The following is a 23,496-nucleotide window of genomic DNA, read 5'->3' as shown; positions in this document are numbered from 1 at the left end:
CGAAGTTAAGTGCAACTTTATAGTCCTGAACTTAAATTGGAAATATCATATAATTAGTAATATAATTTCTCTTTGGAGAAAAAAAAGTGTTTTCTAGTCCTGTATGCTCAAAAGACCTAGAAACAATGAACAATCCAGTAGCAACTCACATACTTACTGCTCAGACTGTGGCCTCTAAATACTATGACCTAGGAAAATAAATTGGATTCTTTGAAGAGATAGCTGATTTCAGATCTAGGGAAGGACATGTACAGGATGGTCTGAAACAATTTCTCCTATCCAAAAACCAGGATGCTGTCAACAACTATGAGGGTCATGTCAAAAGGACTCAGAACCCGCTTAAAGAGGTTTCAGTTGGCCAAAGATGGGATAATTTGAGCATAAATAAAATAGCTACTACAGTGGAATGAAACACATCAAATATTTTTAAATCCATCAGTTAATAATGACACTAAAAATAAATCAATCGTCTTTAGGTGATACTAGTAAACAAACTGATTGGTTTAAAAATAGGTAAATAGAAAGAATGAGGCATTTATCCTACCTTCTTATACAAAAGTATCTCAGAGTAACTGAATAGCTAATAAGGGGAAAGTTCTGTTTGTGTAGATTTATTTAAATTAATAAAGAAGGAATGATATGATTAGACTATACCATTCAGAATATACTGAAATTAAATCTAGTTGGCCCTTGAACAACGTGAGTTTTAATTGTGTGGATCCACTTTTACAAATATTTTTTTCCATAAATTTTTTGGAGATTTGTGACAATTTAAAAAAATTCTACAATGAACCACATAATCTGGAAATATCAAAATAATTAAGAAAAAGTTAGGTATGTTATGAATGCATAAATATATGTGGATGCTAGTTTATTTTAGCATTTACTACCATAAAGTATACACAGATCTATTGTAAAAAGTTAAAATGTGTCAAAACATATGCACATAAACACAGATTGTACATGGCTCCCTTTGCAGATGAGAGAAATGTAAACAAATATCAAGATGCAGTATTAAATCATACCTGCAGAACATTATCTGTAGTACATACTGTACTATTGTAGTAATTTCATAGCTACCTCCTGTTGCTATTGTGGTGAGCTCAAGTGTTACCAGGATCTGGAAAAATGCTGCAGACGCTAATCACCTCTATGTGAGCAGTTCATCTCTCCAGTAAATTGCATATCACAGGAAAAAGTAATATCTCATGGCTCTCACATAACTTTTCATCACATTTAGTGTAATACTGTAGACTTTGACTAACACCATAGGACTCATACAATGCACAACTAGTGATGTTAGAAGTGCTCCCAAGAAGCAGAGAAAAGTCGTGACTTTACAAGAAAAAGTTGAATTACTTGATACGTACCACAGATTGAGGTGTGCCACTGTGGTTGCCATTTCAGAAAATTCATCTTGTAATCAGATGGTATTGACAAATAGAGTACAGTACTATAAATGTATCTCTTCCTTATGCTTTTCTTAACAGTTTTTTCTTCTCTAGCTTACTTTATTATAAGAATACAGTATATAATACATTTACAAAATATGTGTTAATTTACTATGTTATCATAAAGACTTCTGATCAACAGTAGGCTATTAGTAGTTAAGTTTTTGGGGAGTCAAAAGTTATATGCAGATTTTTGTGCACAGGGCTCAGCACCCCTAAACTCCCTGTTGTTCAAGGGTCAACTTAATGTATCTAGGCTGCTAATGTCATAAAAAAGGAGATAATTAGACATTATTCCTAATGAAAACAAGCAGCAACATCTAGAAAGCATTTTAGCCCACTCCCTCTCCCCTGCCTAAAAAGAAATCAAACTTAAATCAGGGCCAGCCTCTAGATTTAACTCAATTCACAGGATATACAAGGGATAGGGGAACATGACAAATGATGCTGTGGAAATGGAGTCAGGACAAATACTTGGCATCTGTAACATATAAGTGATAAGAAGAAAAAAGATGGAAGTAGAACCTATGGATTACAAGAAACTTGGGATATATCAGCCAACTGCATTGTTTGAACCTTATTGGAATCCTGGTTTACATTACAAAACTATTTTTAAAGAAGTATGAAGACAATTGGGAATATTTGAAAACTGGCCATATATTAGATATTATATTAAGAAATCACTGTGAAATATTGTAGGTAGAATAATAGTATTATAGTTATATAAATAAAAATGAGTCCTTTGCTGGGCTCAGTGGCTCATGCCTATAATCCCAGCACTTTGGGAGACCAAGGCAGGTGGATCACCTGAGGTCAGGAGTTCAAGACCAGCCTGACCAACATGGTAAAACCCCATCTCTACTAAAAATACAAAAATTAGCCTAGCATGATGGCACGCACCTGTAATCCCAGGTACTCAGGAGGCTGAGGCAGGAGGATCACTTGAACCTGGGAGGTGGAGGTTGCAGTGAGCTGAGATTGCGCCACTGCACTCCAGTCTGGGTGACAGAGCAACTCTCTATCTCAAAAAAACAAAACAAAACAAAATAAAACAAAAAACAAAAACAAAAACAAAACAAAACAAAAACAAACAAAAACAAAACGAGTCCTTACCTTTTAGAAATACAAATTAAAATATTTATAAATGAAATGATGTGACTTTGGAGATCTGCTTCAAAATAAACTGGGTGTAGGAGGGTAGCTGGGGTGGAGCCAAAATAGGACTGACTGTGAGTGAAAAACTCCTTAAGCTGAGTGGTGGGTGTATGGGGGTTCATTATATTATTTTACTTTTGTATATGTTTGGAAGTTTCGGTAATAGCATTTTTAAAAATCACATTTTAAAATCACTTGATATATTAAAACATGTCAAAATAAGTTCTACATTCCCTAATTATTTAAAGCAGGGAGAGAAAAACCTTACATGGCTGACAAGGAGCAAACATATTTTGAAATCCGTGTTCCTTATACTCCACTGACTTTCAAGTAATTTTAGATATTTTTCTTAGAAATTTTAATGTAGCTTTATTTAGTTTTCTATGATGAAGTCTTTATTCTTATCTTCATTATTATTAAGCTAAACAAAATCAGTTTTCAATTGTGAGCTCCAGGAGAGAAGGGGCCATATCTCATTTTTGTATCCTCCATAATTTACATACACTATCTAATTTACATACATTGATCAAAGTGTAACGTAAGAAACAAATTTGAGAACTGGTAGAGTGAAACTGATGGCAAGTCCAATGAATAAGAAGGGGAACTCAGAAGAGCTCATCTTGAGACCCCAAAAGGGGAAGATAGAGAAGGAAAACTTCTAGGCTGTGTCATTAGAAGGCATGGGAAATGGTACAGAGACTTAAGTAATAGTGTTTTTTTTTTTTTTTTTTTTTTTTTGAGACGGAGTCTCGCTCTGTCACCCAGGCTGGAGTGCAGTGGCCGGATCTCAGCTCACTGCAAGCTCTGCCTCCCGGGTTTATGCCATTCTCCTGCCTCAGCCTCCCGAGTAGCTGGGACTACAGGTGCCCGCCACCTCGCCCGGCTAGTTTTTTGTATTTTTTAGTAGAGACGGGGTTTCACCATGTTAGCCAGGATGGTCTCGATCTCCTAACCTCGTGATCCGCCCATCTCAGCCTCCCAAAGTGCTGGGATTACAGGCTTGAGCCACCATGCCCGGCCTAAGTAATAGCGTTTTATGGGTCATTGTCGTACATAAAATGGAGCAATATCATTATCTGATTTTCTAAAGCAATTGTTTTGAACCCTATGCTACCTCCTCAAGCTCCTGGGTTCCCTTTAAGTGTTCTCACTTTCAGCCTTCTACTTGAGTGTGACCTGGATGCTCCAGGCACGAGCTTTAGGGATTTACATCCTAAAACACTGCTTTTATTAATCCCTCTCCTTATAAAGTGTTCTGGTAACTTCGCATCAGCTGTGAGAGTTTTCACCTGATATTTATGACTCTTTTTCATCTGGCCCAGAGGTACTCACCTATTCTCATCGCCCACTGCCCCTGCAAGATGAATTAGAAAAGTGGCGTCACTTTCCTTTCTGGCCCCACAGGGACACCTGCCTTGTTCATATTATTATCTCATCAGGAATGTCCTTCTCTACCCTCTTCTGTCCTTTTTTTTTTTTTGAGACAGAGTCTCACGCCCACTCTTGTCGCCCAGGCTGGAGTGCAATGGCGCAATCTTGGCTCACTGCAACCTCTGCCCCCCGGGTTTAAGCGATTCTCCTGCCTCAGCCTCCCGAGTAGCTGGGATTACAGGCACCCACCACTACATCTGGCTAATTTTGTATTTTTAGTAGAGAGGGGGTTTCACCTTGTTGGTCATGCTGGTCTTGAACTCCTGACCTCAGGTGATCTGCCCACCTTGACCTCCCAAAATCCTGGGATTACAGGCGTGGGCTACCGTGCCTGTCCTGTCCGTTGTGACACTACATATCTTTCAATGTCCAGCTCAAGCTCCTCTCTTCCAGGTCTTTCCTGTCTTCTGACCTGTGAGCCCCTGCAGTTATTCTGCATGTCTTATTTATCTTGGTACTATACCAAAAACTTCCTTTTATTGTTCCTTTGCTTATTTTCATCTTTAAATCAATACATCTAATCAGTAAACATTTACTGGATACATTTTATGTGCCAAGTAATAATGGTTGTCGTGGGTATATAAACAAGAAGAAAATAGTCTCTTCATCCTCAATCCAGTTAAGAAGATAAAGTACAAAGCAGATTAACTTTAAAGTTAAAGTGTGTGCTTTAAAAAACTGTTCAAGGCACAATAGAGGAGACTTCATAAAGCAGTGCATGACTGACTGCCCAATGGTATAACAATTTGCTCTTCTCCTACTTGGTAATTATCCTAGAAGGCATGAGCCAGGTCTGCTTTGGGCAAGACACCCAGTGGTTTTTGTTTGAGCTGAAGCAGATCTACTGCATGGGGGAAGAGCAGAAGAAGCTTATAAGCCGTTCTGATGAACAATTTCCAGGAACTCAATATTGATGAGGATGTCATACACAGCTGTCTAACAAATAGCAGTCAGTGAATAGCAAGAGCTCTGACTCACCTGAATTAAAGAGGTAAGAGATAATCACCTACTATAATTCTCTGTATAGCCATTAGCAATGTCTAATGTTTTTCTCTATTCTTAATCTCTTTCTTTGTCATAGTCTGTATCCTCCCAGTGTCCCACCCCTCCATCACAATGTAAACTCCACAAGAGCAGAGACCTGGTGATTCTTTTTCATCCTCTATCCTCGGTGGCTAAACAGCACTTGGTTTAGAGTAGGCACTCAGCACATGCTTGCCGATTGAATGAAACTGCCCTGGCTATTTAAATGAGGGCTTGAGGGCTACAGCCACAAGTCAGAGAGGTTCCTTTTCATGTTCCCAGTAGGGCAAAGTCTGCTTACCATGGAGCATCAATGCCTTCAAACATCACTGCACAGAGTGTTTTCACCATAAGGGAGGCACCCTTTAATTAGGGACAACAGGGGACATAGAACTGCTGGGCTGCACTATTCTACCTGGTGACTGGAAACGCAGGAGTCCTGGATCCAGAGGCTGAACCTTCAATTTACTTTACAGTACCATTCCTACTTGTGTTCTGATGTTTCCTTTCATAGAACATTTTAGAGGAAAGGCCTTTGGAAATATAGAAATGGAAAGTTTAGTTCTGCTTAATGCCATATGAGGTATTGGGCAGAAATAAGCAAGATGGAAAATACGTTAAATTCTGAGTAATCTGTGTATTTGGTACTTCAACGTGGGGTCTGAACTATTATAGAAAATATGAAATAAATTAAAATATGATTTTTAAAACAACACAATATGCAAAGAAAGAGGACAGCTCAATGAGTGACGTTAGTACCAAAGTAATCATAACTTACAGTTGTATCTCACATTACAATTAATAAACCTCATTGACATTATCTTACTCTTCCTACAAACATGGATCCCGCTTTTTCAGCATTTGAGTCATGGACATTTTGTCGAGGGCCAGGCAGTTGTAGGCACTGAGAATTCTGAGGAATTCACAACTGATCACAATTAGGAGAACAAGGTAAGTACTAAGAGGAGACGTGAACACAGGGCATTGCAGGAGCATACCCAGGGGACATTTACTCAGACTGGAGCACATTGCAGAAGGCTTAAGAAGGAGGAGAACAAGGAGCTGCATCATGAGTGAGTGGAAATTAACTGGTGAAAAAGACAGAATAGGGCAGGTCCAGTGGCAAGGAAGTATGAGAGCAGCAGGTGTGCCCGGAATTTCATTTAGACTTGTATGACTGAGAGATGGATAGAAAGGACTGGAGGAGTCTTTAGGGTTTTCTAGGTATATGGTCATATCATCAGGAAACAGTGACAGTTTAACTTCCTCTTTACTGATTTGGATGCCCTTGATTTCTTTTTTTTTAAATTACCATTTTCATTTGTTTGTTTCCATAGGTTATTGAGGAACAGGTGGTGTTTGACTACATAAGTTATTTAGAGGCGATTTCTGACATTTTGGACCTTGAGTGCAATACTTAGTGAGCACTTTAGTCATACATAACACTCTGGAGACAGCAGGGAGACGCTGGAGGATTGGAAGCAAGGAGTAGAGACGATCAGATATTGCAGCTACTTTTAATTATTTACCCAATAGACATCATCATCTTTTCCCTAAAGAATATCAATTTTTCTCAAACAGCTTCTCAGGAAGTTGTTTTTCAGTGAATACTGGGCCCCACCCTATGCCTAGGAAGTAAAATTTGATCAGTATAAGCCAATCTAGGTAATTTCACTTTCTATCGCCACTGCATGATTTAGCCACAGACATACATCACAATTTTGGGCAATAATACGGAGTTTAAGAAACTTGTTTTAGGGCTTCTAGAAAACATTTCCTCACTCTTCAAAAGGGATGTCTGTTCCAGACATTCTCTCTTCCACTACTGCACAATGTATGAGAATGTGCTGCTTAGAGCAACTGCAGTCATCCTGGGACCACAAAGGGACAGGCCTGACAAAACTCTACATGCTGAGAATGGCAACATGGAAAGATGTAAAGAACCAAGGTCCCTGATGTGGACGAATGGCCAAATGATGCACTCTGTAACACCTGCTGCAAAGTTCTTTTTAAGCGAATTTAAAACCATTATCCCCTTACTGCCATTCTGACTGGGTCTTCTGTTTTATTTTGCAGCCAAAAGCATCCAGGTTGATATACTGATTTTCACTTTAGAAAGTTCACTCTGGAAGCAGTGAGCCAATTAGGTGAAAGAGGATTAAAAATACAGGTTGGGACATTACTAAGAGGCTGCTGTAGGAATCAGTGAGTTTTGGTGAGACAAGGTCTGTGGGGGTGGAGAGGAGGGAATAGGTTTAAGAAATAGGAGGGATTTGGAGTAAACAGGACTTGTAAATGTTTGGCTTTATGTCCTGGGTGCTTTTGAGGTTTCTGGATTATGGTGCCTGCTAATGAGATAGGGGCAGAGGAGGAGGAGAACACAAGTGGAGGCTTGGTAGAAATAATGACTCATAGGTTACCAGACCTATTTTGCAGATGAAATAACCAAGTATCATTACTAGTCTGTGTTGTCTGTGAGGGTATGTATGAATCTTATCTGTTTTTATTTTTACCACTGATTCTCCAGTACCATACAATAGCTGATTAATAAGGATGCTTAATAACAAATAAATGAGGCTTAGAAAAATTACATCGTTTGCCTATATAGTTAGAAGTTTTGAAGCCAGAATACATACTCAAGTCCTCTAACTCCTTCCAATATACCGTCTACCACAAGCCACCACACTAAAAACAACAACAACAAAAAGCTGAATTTCAGGTTCTGAAGCAAAGGAGTAAACTCTTCTCGGAAGATATAGAGTAAGAGTGGGCTCATTCTCTCAGGTCACAGTAAGAGGGTATTTAATTTTTTTCATTAATGTATATTTTGTGAAAGAGTTTCTAAAGAAGAAATATATTCAAGAAGGATGCACTTAGGGACATATAAGAACCATGGATTACACCTCATTGGTGACATACTCAGAATGAAATAGACTCCTTTCATCCTAACCTGGAGCTCAGAATTGGAGAATCAGGCAAAAACTTAAGATTTAAAGCCTCTCTATTATCTAGAGTGAATAGAGACTAGCTAAAATCCCTCTTAGGTCACTTTAAGTCATTTCTTGTATTGTCTTTCAAATTGTCAGGGAATAGCAATTCACCATTTTATGTGTGCGAATCACTAACGTATTGAAAGATATATCTTCTCTTAGTCTTTGCTCCTTTAAGAGAAATAATCCTTATTGCTCTAGGCTTCCCAATTTATATCATTCTCCCAATATTTTTTATACTTTTTTGGCTCTTTTCTTAGTATTCTTTATTTTCTTCACATTCTTAAACTGTAGTATCTAAAAGCTTGTCTAGACAATAATTATTTCAATGTTTTTGTTTCTGCTAAGTCAGAGTTATAAGAATTTAAATGTTTCCCAAAATTAAACCGACAGCTATGGAATAGGCAAATAATTAGAAATTATTGACCTTAACCTCAAAGGACTGATCACTGCATATAGGCAGCAGGATGCACATAAACCCCTAATGTTCCAAGAATAATATCATAGTTTGTAATTCACACTCCAGGTTGTGGGACAGAGTCTTGAAGCGCATTAGAAATTTGGAAAAGCAATAGAGCACTACGGACTCAGGAGGGATTCACGAACACTAATGAATACAGAATGAGCCTTAAAGAGGACTGAGGATTTGGAGGGAAAGAATAGGAATATGGAAGGAGATGGACATGGGAGAAGGCTGGAATCTGAAGATCTGGAACAAAGGTTTATGCAGAAAGTACATCCAAGATGCTTTTTAAAGAAAATCTTTTTCCCTCCAAAGCCTTATATTTATGTTGACAGTTATTCTGTCCATTATAGATATCATCTAGATGGGTAAAAGATATCATCTTTTGTCTCCCAAAGATGACCATATTATAAATTGATCCTTTTGTCTTCTATAATTAATGAAAACAATGTTGAATTTTAATTCTATCTGTGTGATACATATTTAATTCTATCAGTATTTTGGTAAATAGTATACACGGGACATTGGGGCCTAGTCATCATACAGTCACCTCAAATTATAGAAATTTAATAGGCCTAGAACATGGTAGGGACTCAATAAATGTTTATTGAATCAATGAAAGAAAAAAGGATGGAGTTTAGAAATATTATTTATCATTAATTTTTTAGAAGTTAGGTGAGCAGTTATTTAAATGATAACTTAATTAGTATTTAGAATCCTACCCTTAGCTTTAAGTTATAATTTATCAGGCCTTCACAAATATAGGGTACACAACTGATATATTTTTACTTTCTTTTTTCTTTTTCAGACAAATTCATCTTCATCTTTTAGAAAAAAGATTCTTTTAGAATCCAAGTATGGTTCTTCATCCTTTTCTTTCTTTTTTTTTCTTTTTAGAATCAGAGTTTTTTTTTTTTTTTTTTTTTTTCACAGATAGGGGTCTTGCTGTGTTGCCCAGGCTGGTCTTAAACTCCCAGCCTCAAGCAATTCTCCCACCTTGCAGCCTCTCAAAGTGCTAGGATTACAGGGGTAAGCCACTGCGCACAGTGAAGTTCCTGAAATTTTCAATAGGTAACAGGAGTTATAAGTAGTACCATTGTTTCTTCCAGGAATAGCCCAAATTTGAAATATCAAAGGATAACTCAAAAGTAATAAAAGGAAGACAGCAGTAATTTAGTTCTCTCTTATAATGGTCTAAAGGAAATAAAACAGAATTCCAGGAAACATTTATAGTCATCTAAATGAGCTACTGACTTTATGCAAACTTTTCTGATCTTTCAGAGGTAAAGAAGGGAGTAGAACAAAGAATGTGAGAAGATATAAGTAGTTATTTACAATAACAAACTCCTTTCTCTCAGGGGTAAATCACTGTGGAGCAGGAATGGACTGAAATCCTTTGCATAAGCAAGAGCTGAGTAAGATAAACATTTTAGACACTGCCAGAGATTTGGAGACTTCTCAGCATTCCAGACTCCTCAGTGTTGTTGCATATTGTGAGAAAAGGGCCACCAGCCTTGAAGCCAAAATGGCCTGTTCTCAGGGTGACTCCTGCCCTAAGGGCGGTATAGTCTTGGGCGAGTCACTTAACCCTTATGAGTCTTTCTTCATCTGCAAAATAGGGATAATGATAATTGTATATCCTTCATAGGATGGTTATATGGATAAAACAGTATCTGCAAAAAGCCTGAGTACTTCCTACATATTAGTAGTTCAATACATTTTAACTCTTATTAATTCTTTTTTGTTTGTTTGTTTTGAGATGGAGTTTCACTCTTGTTGCCCAGGCTGGAGTGCATTGGCATGATCTCGGCTCACTGCAACCTCCGCCTCCTGGGTTCAAGCGATTCTCCTGTCTCATCCTCCCAGTTAGCTGGGATTACGGGCTTGCACCACCACACCCGGCTAATTCTGTATTTTTTTAGTAGAGACGGGGTTTCACCATGTTGGTCAGGCTGGTCTCGAACCCCTGACCTCAAGTGATTTACCCACCTCGGCCTCCCAAAGTGCTGAGATTACAGGCATGAGCCACCACACCCGGCCTCTTATTAATTCTTATGCAACTATAATGGGCTCAGTCTCCCCACTCCATTCTGTTAGATAGAAATCAAATCTTACCTCACCTTACCATGGCAGAGACAGAAAACGCTTTCTTATTTTAGGTGAAAAGAATCAAATTAACCTGATCACTCCAAACAGAACCATTCTTATGCAACATGTACATGTGAAGGAATAAAGCTAGAGCCAAGTCTCAGTGATCAAATACAACAAAATAAGAAATACCTGGGATGGGGAGGGACAAGTTTGTGTTCCCAATTCTGTCTTAGGTTTCAGCTCCTCGCCTCACCTTTTGGCACCCCCAGTCTGCACTCTCATTCACCCACAGTCTACCAGTCTTTTCCTCACAGCTACCACACAGCAGCTTATTCAGGGTTTCTCAGTTTTTAAGAAGTTCCTGTTGAAATATTTCAGAATCAGGAAAAATCTAGAATTTCATACAAATGATTCTATATAACGTAAAGGGCAGACTCTCTCCCCTACGCTTAGATCACGTTTATCAGTGACACATATGTAGATAGTATTGGATCTGTCCGGAGAAGTACAGCATTGTAAATGGAAATGTTGCTTTAAGAAATTTCAAAATACGTTAACATATACACAGAACAAAGAACAAAGGGAAAGAATTTTGGTCTTTGTATTAGAATAAAGAAAAGCGCCTTTTATTTTTAGTTATGAAAGATTATTATAAACCTTAAAACTTAAAATATGCCTTAAAAATCTGCAGTATTGCAAGAATAAGCTTTTTAAAAATCTTAAATCTATGTAGTATGTAACTATTGGTAAAATCTACTTTGCAGCCTGGAAAAAAAAAAATCTGGAGTGGAGTAGGTCCAGAGACACTGTTTTAGTACCTCTGAAATGTTTGTAGCCACAGAAATCGTTCTGAATATAGCAATGTTAAAACTGTTCAAAGATTGGGCTTCCTATTTGTATAGTACAAATACAGAACAATTTGCAGATGGATCCTTTAACTTTTTTGGATTATGGATATAATGGTGTTGAGGGAGAAACCTTGAGTCACAAACACTTAAAATCAATAACCTTTTTCAATGGCCAGGCTTAGGTAACTTCATGAAGTAGTATAAATTTGTCTTCTTTAAGACTGTTCTAGAGGCCAGGCGCAGTGGCTTATGCCTGTAATCCCAGCATTTTGGGAGGCCAAGGCAGGCAGATCACTTGAACCCAGGAGTTGGGAGACCAGCCTGGGCAACATGGAGAAACTCTGTCTCTATAAAAAATACAAAAGTTAGCCAGGTATGGTGGTGCACACTCATAGTCCCAGCTACTTGGGAGGCTGAGACAGGAAGATTGCTTGAGGCCTGGAGGCAGAGGTTGCAGCGAGCTGTGATCGTGTCACTGCACCCCAGGCCAGGCGACAGAGTGTGAGACCTCATCTCAAAAAAAAAAAAAAAAAAAAACGACAGTTCCGGCTTGTATTCCTGTAAGTAACCTCCTCATGTCCACTCCCATTTCATAATTTTATCCGTGACTCCAGGGACTTAGGACTTCTCTTCGGGATATTCACATGATAAATCACTGACCAGGATAAATTAGCTTATGCTCAACCTCTTGCACAGGAGTCTTTGCATTAAGATAAAATATGATTAAAAGGAAGTACCCCACCCTCAAGGAATCCATCTCTAGTGGTAAAATTTCAGATACCACAGTGTTTTAATAGGGAATTATTTGGATCAGGGAAGTTTTTCTAGCACAGGACTAGAACTAGAAGGATATTAGTAGTAATATTTGCCTTCTACTCTATTTCTCAAATTTTGGTTATGAGATCATTTGTGCTATAATCACCAAAGATACCACCTTAAAAAACAAAACAAAACAATGGATTTTTAGGACCAATTCCAGAATGACTAAATCAGAATCTCTGGGAGTGAGGAGCTTATAATTTAGAAAGAGTAGAGGGATACAGATGGGTAAACAAATACAAGGTGAGGACTATCATCCCAGTTTTGGAAATCATTGGATTATACCTTGAACAAAAGCTTAAGGTTTCCATGCACAACCTGGCCTACCAGTATTCCTTGTGCTCTATTAAAGTAGAAATTTTATTTTAAATTGTTGGTAACATACAAGGAACATAACTTCATCTTTTGGTCTTACCAGGCACTCCAGCTTGGATCCAAAAGTTGATGTCTGTCCCTTCTCCATGGCTCAGGACCTGAGTGATATTGAGGGGCTGCAGCAGGCTCATAACCTCCTCCATGATGGCCCTGGCCTTTTCACTGCCAGTGAATTGCAGCCCAGTGGGTAAGAAGGTTCCCGTGTCAGACTCCATCACTAGGCTGTAGTTGGAAATATTTACCTAAACACAAGAGAAAGTTGTTTGGTTTTTATCTGTTGCTTCTGTGTTTTCTCCTTGGGAACTATCAAACAACAATTACCAAATACTTTACCTCCTCACGGCTGTGCCAAAACACATGTTGCTGTACCTGACTTAGGGTCTGGTCTGCATATTATCTAACCATTCTCAGATGCACAATTACTCAGCCTAGGATTTGCCAAACTCAAGAGTTGGCTTGAAAGGATTAAAAAATATAATGAAGGGAAATATAAAGCCCCATATCAAAGATGTTCAGTTATTTCTACTAGCAATAATATTCTTTCGACTAATTTTCTTCAGTGTTCACTGTGTTCCGGTATACAATTCCTCCTATGTGGCAGGGATCTCCAGATAGTATTAGCCATGCTCAGAAAAAAGAAGGTATGCTCTGTGAACTTATTTCTTTGCACCTCTTCCCTCTAAATAGATATTCTATCTTATCTTAATTGTGAGTTCTGCCAAAGCTTAAAGACATCAAGCTGACAGGTTTGTCTTGGGGTTCTGATTTTGTTGTTGTTCCATCTGTTGAATCCTCAGAGAGGGAGGTAATAGAACAAGGCACGAAACACTGCTCTCCCTGGTGTAAAACCACAGCACTCTAATTCCAGGCAACTCTGCCAGGCCACTAGTTCATAAACTCTTTCCAAATAAAGTCTGGTAAGAAAGCACACAGTTATTTCATGTAGCCAATATTGTCACAGCACGAACTTAGAATATAATAGGCTCTTGACAGGTTGCACAGTTAAATTGCTACCCAGCCCTAAAACTTGCAACTTTAAGATCCTTCAAACTGGCCAGCTCATCTATTTCCCAGGAGCCATCCACATCTTTAAGACTTACCAACTGCCACCTTGGTTGACTTATTCCCAAGCTATCCTTGGACAAACACTGCTACTCATTCCTCATTACTCATCTAGTAAAAAATCAATAACAACATTTGTACATTGCTTCCAGAGAGCTTTCACATTTGCAATCTCCTTTGGTGTTCTTTGGCCACTCATAAAATAGACAAAGCAGTATTATTAATGTTGCTGTTTTATAGGAAAGGATCTGACAATCAGAGAGGTCAAGTGATTTGCTCAATGTCATACAGCTGGCAAATGGTAGTGCTGGCTCTGAAACTCCCTGCTTTCCAAGACTCCACACTACATCACTAGCATGGCACTGAAGGGTAAGCAATACCTGTTCTGCATTTAGAATAATTTTCCACTTACATAACAATTTGGGGATTGCATAGCATTTTTTTCTAAAACAGATTCCATTTTACAATGATTGCCTAACCTTTTGCTCTTGAAGTGTATTGTAGTTACAAGGGCAAGAGCAGTGACAGGTTCTAAAGAAAGATGTTGCCGGCATTTACTGAATGCAGGGCCCTGAGACACCAACACTTTTTGTTATTGTTAATGATGAGAAGGTTAACGATGCAGAAGTCTGTTCAAATTTCTGTGTATGAACAAGTCTAAGGGACTTGTCTTCATGGTGATTTTCAGTGAAAGACCCAAAGCATTTATAATAAAAAGTGCCACCTCAGCTGAAAGCTGAGGTTACTGCATTATGGTAGCATCATTAGAGTTAATGATATGCAAAATATTTGCATTAATGTCTTACATTCAGGGCTCGTTTAACTAGTACATTGATGTAAGTCAGCAGATTGACATGTAATTTGGCAGTCCTAAGCCTCTTCCCTTGTATGGCATGCATACCCACAACCCTAAACTGTTTCCCTCTCCTGCAAAAAGGAGAAAAGAAAGTTCATAATATATCTTGCAAATGAAAACAGAATTGAGCAATCTTGTTTGTGAGGGTTTCCGTATTGCAGGCAGATCCCATTCTTCCAACAAGAAAATCAGGCAAACTGCTTCTAATCATGTACTATGTAAGTTAAAATTGGAGCTATATGATAGGAAGAATCAATATCATTAAAATGGCCATACTGCCCAAAACAATTTACAGATTCAATGCTGTTCCTATCATACTACCCATGACATTCTTCACGGATCTAGAAAAAACTATTTTAAATTCATATGGAACCCCAAAATAGCCCAAATAGCCAAGGCAATCATAAGCAAAAAGAACAAAGCTGGAGGCATCACATTACCCAACTTCAAATTATACTACAGAATTACGGTAACCAGAACAGCGTGGTACTGGTACAAAAAATAGACACGAAGACCAATGGAACAGAGTAGAGAGCCCAGAAATAAGGCTGAACACCTGCAAGTATTTGATCTTTGACAAAGCTGACAATAAAAGCAATGGGGAAACAGTTCTCCATTTAATAAAGGATGCTGGGATAACTGACTAGCCATATGCAGAAGTTGAAACTGGACCCCTTCTCTACACCATATACAAAAATCAACTAAAGATTGATTAAGGACTTAAATGTGAAGCCCAAAACTATACAAACCCAGAAGATAACCTAGGCATACCATTCTGGACATAGGAACTAGCAAAGATTTCATGACAAAGATGCCAAAAGCAATCGCAACAAAAGCAAAAATTGACAGATGGAACCTAATTGAGTTTCTGTACTACAAAGAAAACTCAACAGAGTAAACAGACAACCTACAGAATGGGAGAAAGTTTTGCAAACTATGCATCTGACAAAGATCTAATATCCAGCATCTGTAAGGAACTTAACAATTTACAAGAGAAAAACAACCCCATTAAAAAGTGACATGAACAGAGGCGTCTCAGAAGAAGACATACATGTGGCCAATAAGCATACGAAAAAAAGCTCAATATCACTGACCATTAGAGAAATGCAAATCAAAACCACAATGAGATACCATATCACACCAGTCGGAATGGCTATTACTAAAAACTAAAAAAATACATGCTGGTGAGGCTGAGGAGAAAAGGGAACACTTTATACAATGTTGATGGGAGTGTAAATTAGTTCAACCATGTGGAAAGCAGTGTGGTGACTCCTCAAAGACCTAGAGACAGAATTACCATTCAACCCAGCAACCCCATTACTGTGTATATACCAGTAAAGGGGGAATAGAAATCATTCTGTATGATAAAGACACATGCATGTGTATGTTCACTGAAGCACTATTCACAATAGCAAAGACATGGAGTCAACCTAAATGCCCATCCATGATAGATTGGATAAAGGAAATGTAGTATATATACACCATGGAATACTATGCAACCACAAAAACAATGAGATCATGTCCTTTGCTGGGACATGGATGGAGATGGAGGCCATTATCCTCGCAAACTAACGCAGAAATGGAAAACCAAACACCGCATGTTCTCACTTATAAGTGGGAGTTAAATGGTGAGAACACATGGACAGATAGAGGGAAACAACACACACTGGGACCTACCAGAGGGTGGACAGTGGAAGGAGAAAGAGGATAAGGAAAAATAATGGGTACTAGGCTTAATACCTGGGAGAGAAAATAATCTGTAAAACAAACTCTCATGACGCAAGTTTCCCTGTGTAACAAACCTGCCCATGTACCCCTGAACTTAAAATAAAAGTTTGTAAAACGTGGAGCTAGTTAGCAGTTTGGCTGTTAGACCCAACATTAATGAGCAGCCTGGTGAGCTGGACACGACCCTGGGCTCAGTCTATTGTATTCCTGACTCAGCAACTGATACACTGGGCTTCCAAGGCGGGTGAATGGCCTCTCCCTCTGTCCCCAAGTCATGTTACCTTGGTCCTTGGCTTCTGCATCTGTAGATTGGGACAAAAGCTTGAATAATGAGCCTGTCCATATGAAGCTTCAAGCACCTTTAAAGAAAGGCCTTTAAACCAAAGCAAAAGTGGCTGCATGAATGGAAAACTAGGGCTTCTAATAATGTGTTCATTAAGTGCTTCCTGGTCTTCTTTAACTACAAATGTACAGATGTCCTAGGGACAGGGGGCTTCACAGTTTGTGAATGCCATTGTGCAGTGTCACAGGATGTTGAGAGGAACATAGAGAATACTGTAAATAAAGAAGGTTTCAAAGGTGCCCTCGGCTATATGTGTGGCAGCCATTTTAGCGGAGAGATCAAGAGTGTGAGCTTCTGAATGATCCAGACTAGGTTTGACCCTCACATCAACCCATTTTTAGCTGTAATGGGGATGATAATGGTACCCAGCTCATGGAATTGTCAAAACAGTACATTGTAAAGGCTAGGGCATAACTAGCACTTGGTAAACAGTAGCATTACTGTTGTTACTGTTCTTGGCACTGAGCATCAACACTTCTCAGATTTTCAAGGATGGTCCCAATATAAGCCCTTTTGTTAGCTGATTACAACGATGGTAGACAGCATTTCTGCGATGTTTCCTACGAGCCAGACACTATGTATAACGTCTTACAGTTCATCCCATGAGTGTGCACGATCATTCCATCAGTGCTCTTATATTTCTCATCTCACAGATGAAGGAACAGGTTTAGTCAGGTTGACTAACTTTCCCTCGGTTACCTCGCTAGTTAAGTGGTGCAGCCAGAATTCCAGCCCAGAGGAATTCCTTCCACCTCCTAAGCAGTGCTCACAACCTCTCCACTGCTGGGTCTCCTGAAAGACACTTCTGTCAGGCCACAAGTCCTCATTTTTAATTCAGAAATACAAAGACTTAGTTAAATGCATAGATTAAAAACTTTTTTCATGATTGTAACACAAGGTATACTTGGACAGAAGTTATTCCTGCTAACAAAGTAATTTGTTTAAGCCAAGAAAGAAATGAAAACAGAAACAAAAATCTCCTGCTCCACAATTTGCTTCCAACTAGAAATAAAAAGAGTAAAATAATAAAACATCTTTTCAAGCCAAAGAAGACAGGATGTGTAGATATCAGTAAACCAGAATTCTGGCATAGGTATAGAAATGCTTGATTTCTATTCGTGTAGAACTTTTTTAGTTGCTGCTTACATGACGGCAGCGTTCTATTGTTTTCTATTTATATATAAACATCTCCATATGTTTTCAATAAAGAACTAAGAAAACAAACCACCCACCATCCATGACACTGCTTTTTCTCTACATTTATGGAGTCATTATCTAATTGTTAGCACATGGTGAAGGAGTTGGGAAAATGTCTCTGCACAAAGAAACTGGAATGAATAGCTGTGTCACTGGGCTGTTAGAACTGCTGCTTCTCAGGAATATGTTGTCACAAACATCTTTATTCCTTAGTGTGCTATGTGTGGGGACATAGTCAATGTAGATTTGAAAAGCTGATTATAGCTAGTGACAGGGAGCACAGTAATGCTCATTTCACCCAACCCATTTTAGCACACATAACAAGATATTCATCCTCTTGTTTATAGGGTATAGAAAGAAACCAACTTCTAGAGGCTGAATGCTTTATTGCTGAGATAACCAGCACTGATTGAGACAAGCTGAGGCACATAGATGAGGAGGCTGAGCAGCTCAGTGATAAACTCAGATATTATCTGTAAACTCCCTACTTTGTTCTCTAAATAAAGAGAAGCAGCTCTTTATTAGGAGCCATGAAAACTGTCATTCATTATCATGTAATATACATAATGTAATGTAGAGGAATACTCCAAGGTAACCTCTTAAGGTCAGATCATAGGATTAGTTAATATCTGCTCAGGGCTGAGGATTCATAATTTTGTCTTGTGCTGTAATCACATGTTATAATACTTCTGTTCCTTTTTTTAAGGGTCAGGCTACTCTGCCAAAGAACAATTTGGTAACCATTAGCATTCTTTGGGTGCAACGCAAGATTCAAAAGAAGAGAAGTGTTTAAAATATATATTGCATGTTTTAAAATACTTACTTCCTAATATAAACACAAGGATGATGTTTGTGTTTTTTGCTTTTGTAAAATTCTAGGCTACTTTTCAGAAATATAGACCCAAGTTCAATAATATCTCCTCTCTCTCCAAATTTGGCTTCTTCTTTGTTTAAAAGTTTTTTATTTTCTCATAACCTAGAAAAAATAACCTATGAGACCACCACGAAAAAATAAACAAAATAAATATATTTTCTCATGTTTCTCAACATGTCTTTGATTTTAACTTAAAGTGACATTGAAGTCTCAAGATCAAGTGAAAAGAAAAGAGACTCCTATTTGAATTAATCATTTAGCTTCCTCTTACAATCTTACAATGTGTGTGCTGAGTTGCTGTAATTCTGTTTTGCAGTTCTGCCAGTGATCCTGAATTCCTAGTTTCGGTGGATGAAGGTGATTTCTTTACAGAGCTTCAGCTCAAACAACTAACATGATTGGATGATAGGTAAAGAAGGTTCTCCTGCTGTGCAAAGTAAAAAGATAGCCTTTACTTTCTGGTCAGATCTACCCTGAAGTTCAGACTTTTCCTTTTGACCATTACTTTCAGTCTCCAGCACTCAGTTTTGAACAGCTTTGGGCACCCAAGGGAGAGCCAGGAAAGGGATGATAACATAAATTATTTTATTTGATGGCTCGACTGGCTACAGCTTGGGGAAATGGGCAGTCTTGGCTAAGTTACATTAGTACCAAAATTGCAGACAGAGTGGGAAACCTAACAGGTGCAGGAACCTCTGAGGATCTAACCATCTTCTCACTCCACTTGTATTGTGGTTTAGCCACCATCGTACTTGGAGACAGGAACAGAATGAGTAGCTACTGGAGATCCCTTTCCAGACCTATCATTCTGTGTGTATACACAGAGGTATTCTGTTCTGAGACACACCTTTGTTTTCAGGCAGTCCAATGTTTACAGTGTCATTTGAAGCACTGTAGATCTTAGTGAATTCACCTCTTGTGCTTGTTAAGGTCCGTGGATAACCCTTAAACTTACCAAAAACACATGATCCCTGCATAAATGACACTATGGTAATAATAGTGAGCCAGAAGGCTAAAAATGTGGCATAAACATTAGCTAAAAAGAGTAATTTTATTTGTATTATATAGCAAATCTGACTGCATTTGATGTGCTTCTTTTAAAAAATGCAGTATCTAGGATATTCGGTAGATAGACTTAAAAAAGGCTTACATAGCAAATTAATATCTATCTCAGCTTCTAATTTTATTCTTTCATGTTGAAGCAATATAATAATAATAGAAGTAGTGGGACTCAAGAGCTCACAATTAAATTTCGATTCATTTAATGCTATATATTGGTCAAGTGTTTCATGCTACTGGTTTCATATTCATTTCAGTATGCTGTTGTAGAAGAGAAAGTGCCAACACAGCTGGTTTTGTAGGAGCAGACTTCCCTGCCTTTTTCATTCTCTATCCCTCTCAGTCCCCTCTTCTAACAGGTTATCTGTCAGTCTTTCCTGTTATATCCACTACACTACAATTCTTCTCCAGGTTCAAAAGGCAACAACTAAATTGCCTGCATGAAGAACCTTTCCTTCATTTGACCATTTTCCTTTAACACTGTGACATGCTAACTAAGCTAACACATAAAGATGTGTTTCTTGTTTTTGATGACATTGTTGTACCAGCCAAGATAGTGCTTTCTGGTTGACCTCTAATGCCCTTCTCTTGGCTGGGAAGACTACAGCAGCTTCTTCAAGTCCCTTTGTAAGGTTATAACTGACAGCTAAGTTCATCTACCTATAAGTAGACAGGCTCTTTTAAAAAATATAGTACTCATCATTTTCTTGTCCTGCAAAAATAGACTACACTATACTCTAGAACCCAAATATTTACTCAATCCTAGGGTGTATTAGGGTGTATCATATTAAAACCCAATTTGTGAGTTTTTCTTTCTCTGTAGCCTACAGACAAGTACTTTCAGCATTTCTGGATTTTGACAATATCCCCATATGCCTTATTTGATCAAGTACTCTTTACCAATATTAGTAAAGATGATAAACACAGTTTTAGAAATAATTATGTTTTCTTAGGCGGGCCTTTCCTTCTTTTTCAAAAGAAAATTAGCAGGTTTGAAACCTTATGAAAAACAAAAGTACCAAAATATGAACTTCAGGGCTCTTGGTCTGCTCAAATGACTTCATGCCCTACTTCTGCCCAAGCCTTCTGTGACTACCATCCATACCTCTCTCTAATTTGTTGGCCTATTGCACTTCATTCAATTTTTCTTAATATCTGCCTTGCTCCTACAAAAATTTAAGGCTTTCTAAATAAAAATATCCTAATGCTGTACTAAAAGAGTAGGCAAATGCACTAGAACTAAGAAAATGCCATGAACACAGGAATCACATGTGTGTGGATCTCTGCCATATCTCTAGATTAAATAACAGAACTAAGCACATAGTAGGTGCACAATAAATGTTAAAGGCAAAGGAAAAGTCAACATTTGGAACATTTACACAGCGTCAATTGCAACTTGAGGATGTAATTTAGCTCTAGCTTGTGGCTGCCAATGTAAGAGGGTGATTGATGTATTACTGAGCTCTCATTATCTAGGAAGAGAAAGTGCACCTTGAAAAAAGCTCCTTGAAAAAATCAATATTTTTTTCTAGCACTCAATTCTAAGAGTAAGTACATGGTTCTTTATATGAGGAACACTGGACAAAATAATGGACACAGTCTCCAATAACAGTTTTACAAAAGATGCAGAAACACTTTTCCTAACACTATTTCCTACATATTGATCCTCAATTAAAGCCAAAAGCAAAATATTAAGTCACATTTCAGAAAATGTGTTTTTTCAGGAAGCAAAATGTATTTATTCAACGGTTATTTTGACATAAACTGAGTGATAGGGTGAATATACATTTTTTTTTGTCCTAGGAAGTCCCAGTTTACATCCCTGTCTTGGTGTCAATTGAGCCTCCTTTCTCTTGCAGACATTTCCTGGTTTTAATAATAAATCATATTTCCAACCTACATATGAGGGTATCTGTATATGAAGATGACTAAGATAGGGTTGTTTTCCTAAAGGAGGGGAGGGTTTACTAGCAGAGGCAATAACTGGCTAATACATTAAATGTGATGAGTTCTATGAATATGTACAAAGAAGGAAAAGCAACTACTGAAAAGTGTTGGCAAAAGCTTGGTAAAAGAGGTGATGTTTGGCCTCAGCAAGTACCCTAGATTGAAAGTTTTCCCATGAGAGCAGGGATCTTGTTAGTTCATCAGCATATTCTCAGAACCTAGCTAACAGGCACTTGAAAATACTTGTCAAATGAACAAATGACTTTATTTTAAGCATCCAACTAATGTTGTCCAGAATGTAGTTTTCCAAGAGAGGATCAGAGCTTAGGCAATCTCTAAAAGGATAAATATAAGCATGTTCTGTAGACCATCTCACTCTCAAACATTAGTTGCCCCTCCTAGAATTTTTGTAGGCATTAGTGAAAAATTTAAAGTGGAAACCATTAGTGAGCAACAAATTTCAAATCTGTGATGGAGCTGCACTTGACATTTGTTTACTCCTGGAAATGCTTTCTTCCCTTGGCTTCTGGAACCTCAGACTCTTGGCTCTTTTTATGCTTTACTGGATGATCCTTCCCATTTTTCTTGGAAAATGAATGGAAAATAATAGTTACCCTCTCACAACACCCCTGTCTCCTGTCCGTGGAAGTTCAGCTTCTGTGCTTTCAGTGCTGTGATCGCTGGTTTTGCTCTCCACGGAATATAGTGCCTTAGAGGCTCTGTGTCTTCATCTTGAAGATCCCCTGGTCCTAGGGTCTGTATTATCCACAAGCCTCCTTTATCACATCGTCATGATCCTCATTGGAATCAGTCTCTCTGAACTGTTTTCTTCCTCCTCCGATGTCTCAATCCCCTCTCTATATAATAGAATAATGAAAATAATAATAAGAAAATTATTATTTTATTTTTTATTATACTTTAAGTTCTAGGGTACATGTGCATAACGTGCAGGTTTGTTACATATGTATACTTGTGCCATGTTGGTGTGCTGCACCCATCAACTCGTCAGCACCCATCAATTCATCATTTACATAAGGTATAACTCCCAATGCAATCCCTCCCCCCTCCCCCCTCCCCATGATAGGCCCCGATGTGTGATGTTCCCCTTCCCGAGTCCAAGTGATCTCATTGTTCAGTTCCCACCTGTGAGTGAGAACATGCGGTGTTTGGTTTTCTGTTCTTGTGATAGTTTGCTAAGAATGATGGTTTCCAGCTGCATCCATGTCCCTACAAAGGATGCAAACTCATCCTTTTTTATGGCTGCATAGTATTCCATGGTGTATATGTGCCACATTTTCTTAATCCAGTCTGTCACAGATGGACATTTGGGTTGATTCCAAGTCTTTGCTATTGTGAATAGTGCCGCAATAAACATACGTGTGCATGTGTCTTTATAGCAGCATGAATTATAATCCTTTGGGTATATACCCAGTAGTGGGATGGCTGGGTCATATGGTACATCTAGTTCTAGATCCTTGAGGAATCGCCATACTGTTTTCCATAATGGTTGAACTAGTTTACAATCCCACCAACAGTGTAAAAGTGTCCCTATTTCTCCACATCCTCTCCAGCACCTGTTGTTTCCTGACTTCTTAATGATTGCCATTCTAACTGGTGTGAGATGGTATCTCATTGTGGTTTTGATTTGCATTTCTCTGATGGCCAGTGATGATGAGCATTTTTTCATGTGTCTGTTGGCTGTATGAATGTCTTCTTTTGAGAAATGTCTGTTCATATCCTTTGCCCACTTTTTGATGGGGTTGTTTGTTTTTTTCTTGTAAATT

The 23,496-nt window shown here is 38.3% G+C and overlaps 1 protein-coding gene and 1 long non-coding RNA gene across 2 annotated transcripts in view; one reads left to right on the top strand and one right to left on the bottom strand.

The window, feature by feature from the left end:
• The window catches only part of CPQ (carboxypeptidase Q), a 547,340-nt gene that overhangs the window by 79,330 nt on the left and 444,514 nt on the right, over window positions 1-23,496 (bottom strand). Inside the window, exon 7 of the mRNA XM_033203590.1 lies at window positions 12,687-12,888. Coding sequence (XP_033059481.1) covers window positions 12,687-12,888 — 202 coding nt within the window. The remainder of the gene's footprint in view (window positions 1-12,686; window positions 12,889-23,496) is intronic.
• The window catches only part of LOC117079569, a 526,295-nt gene that overhangs the window by 387,449 nt on the left and 115,350 nt on the right, over window positions 1-23,496 (top strand). The gene's annotated exons all lie outside the window — the stretch shown is intronic.

Source organism: Trachypithecus francoisi, unplaced genomic scaffold (assembly GCF_009764315.1).
Source record: "Trachypithecus francoisi isolate TF-2019V2 unplaced genomic scaffold, Tfra_2.0 Lachesis_group7, whole genome shotgun sequence".
Lineage (NCBI taxonomy): Eukaryota > Metazoa > Chordata > Mammalia > Primates > Cercopithecidae > Trachypithecus > Trachypithecus francoisi.
Note: the sequence above shows the minus strand (reverse complement) of the source record. Positions and strands in the feature narration are given on the sequence as shown.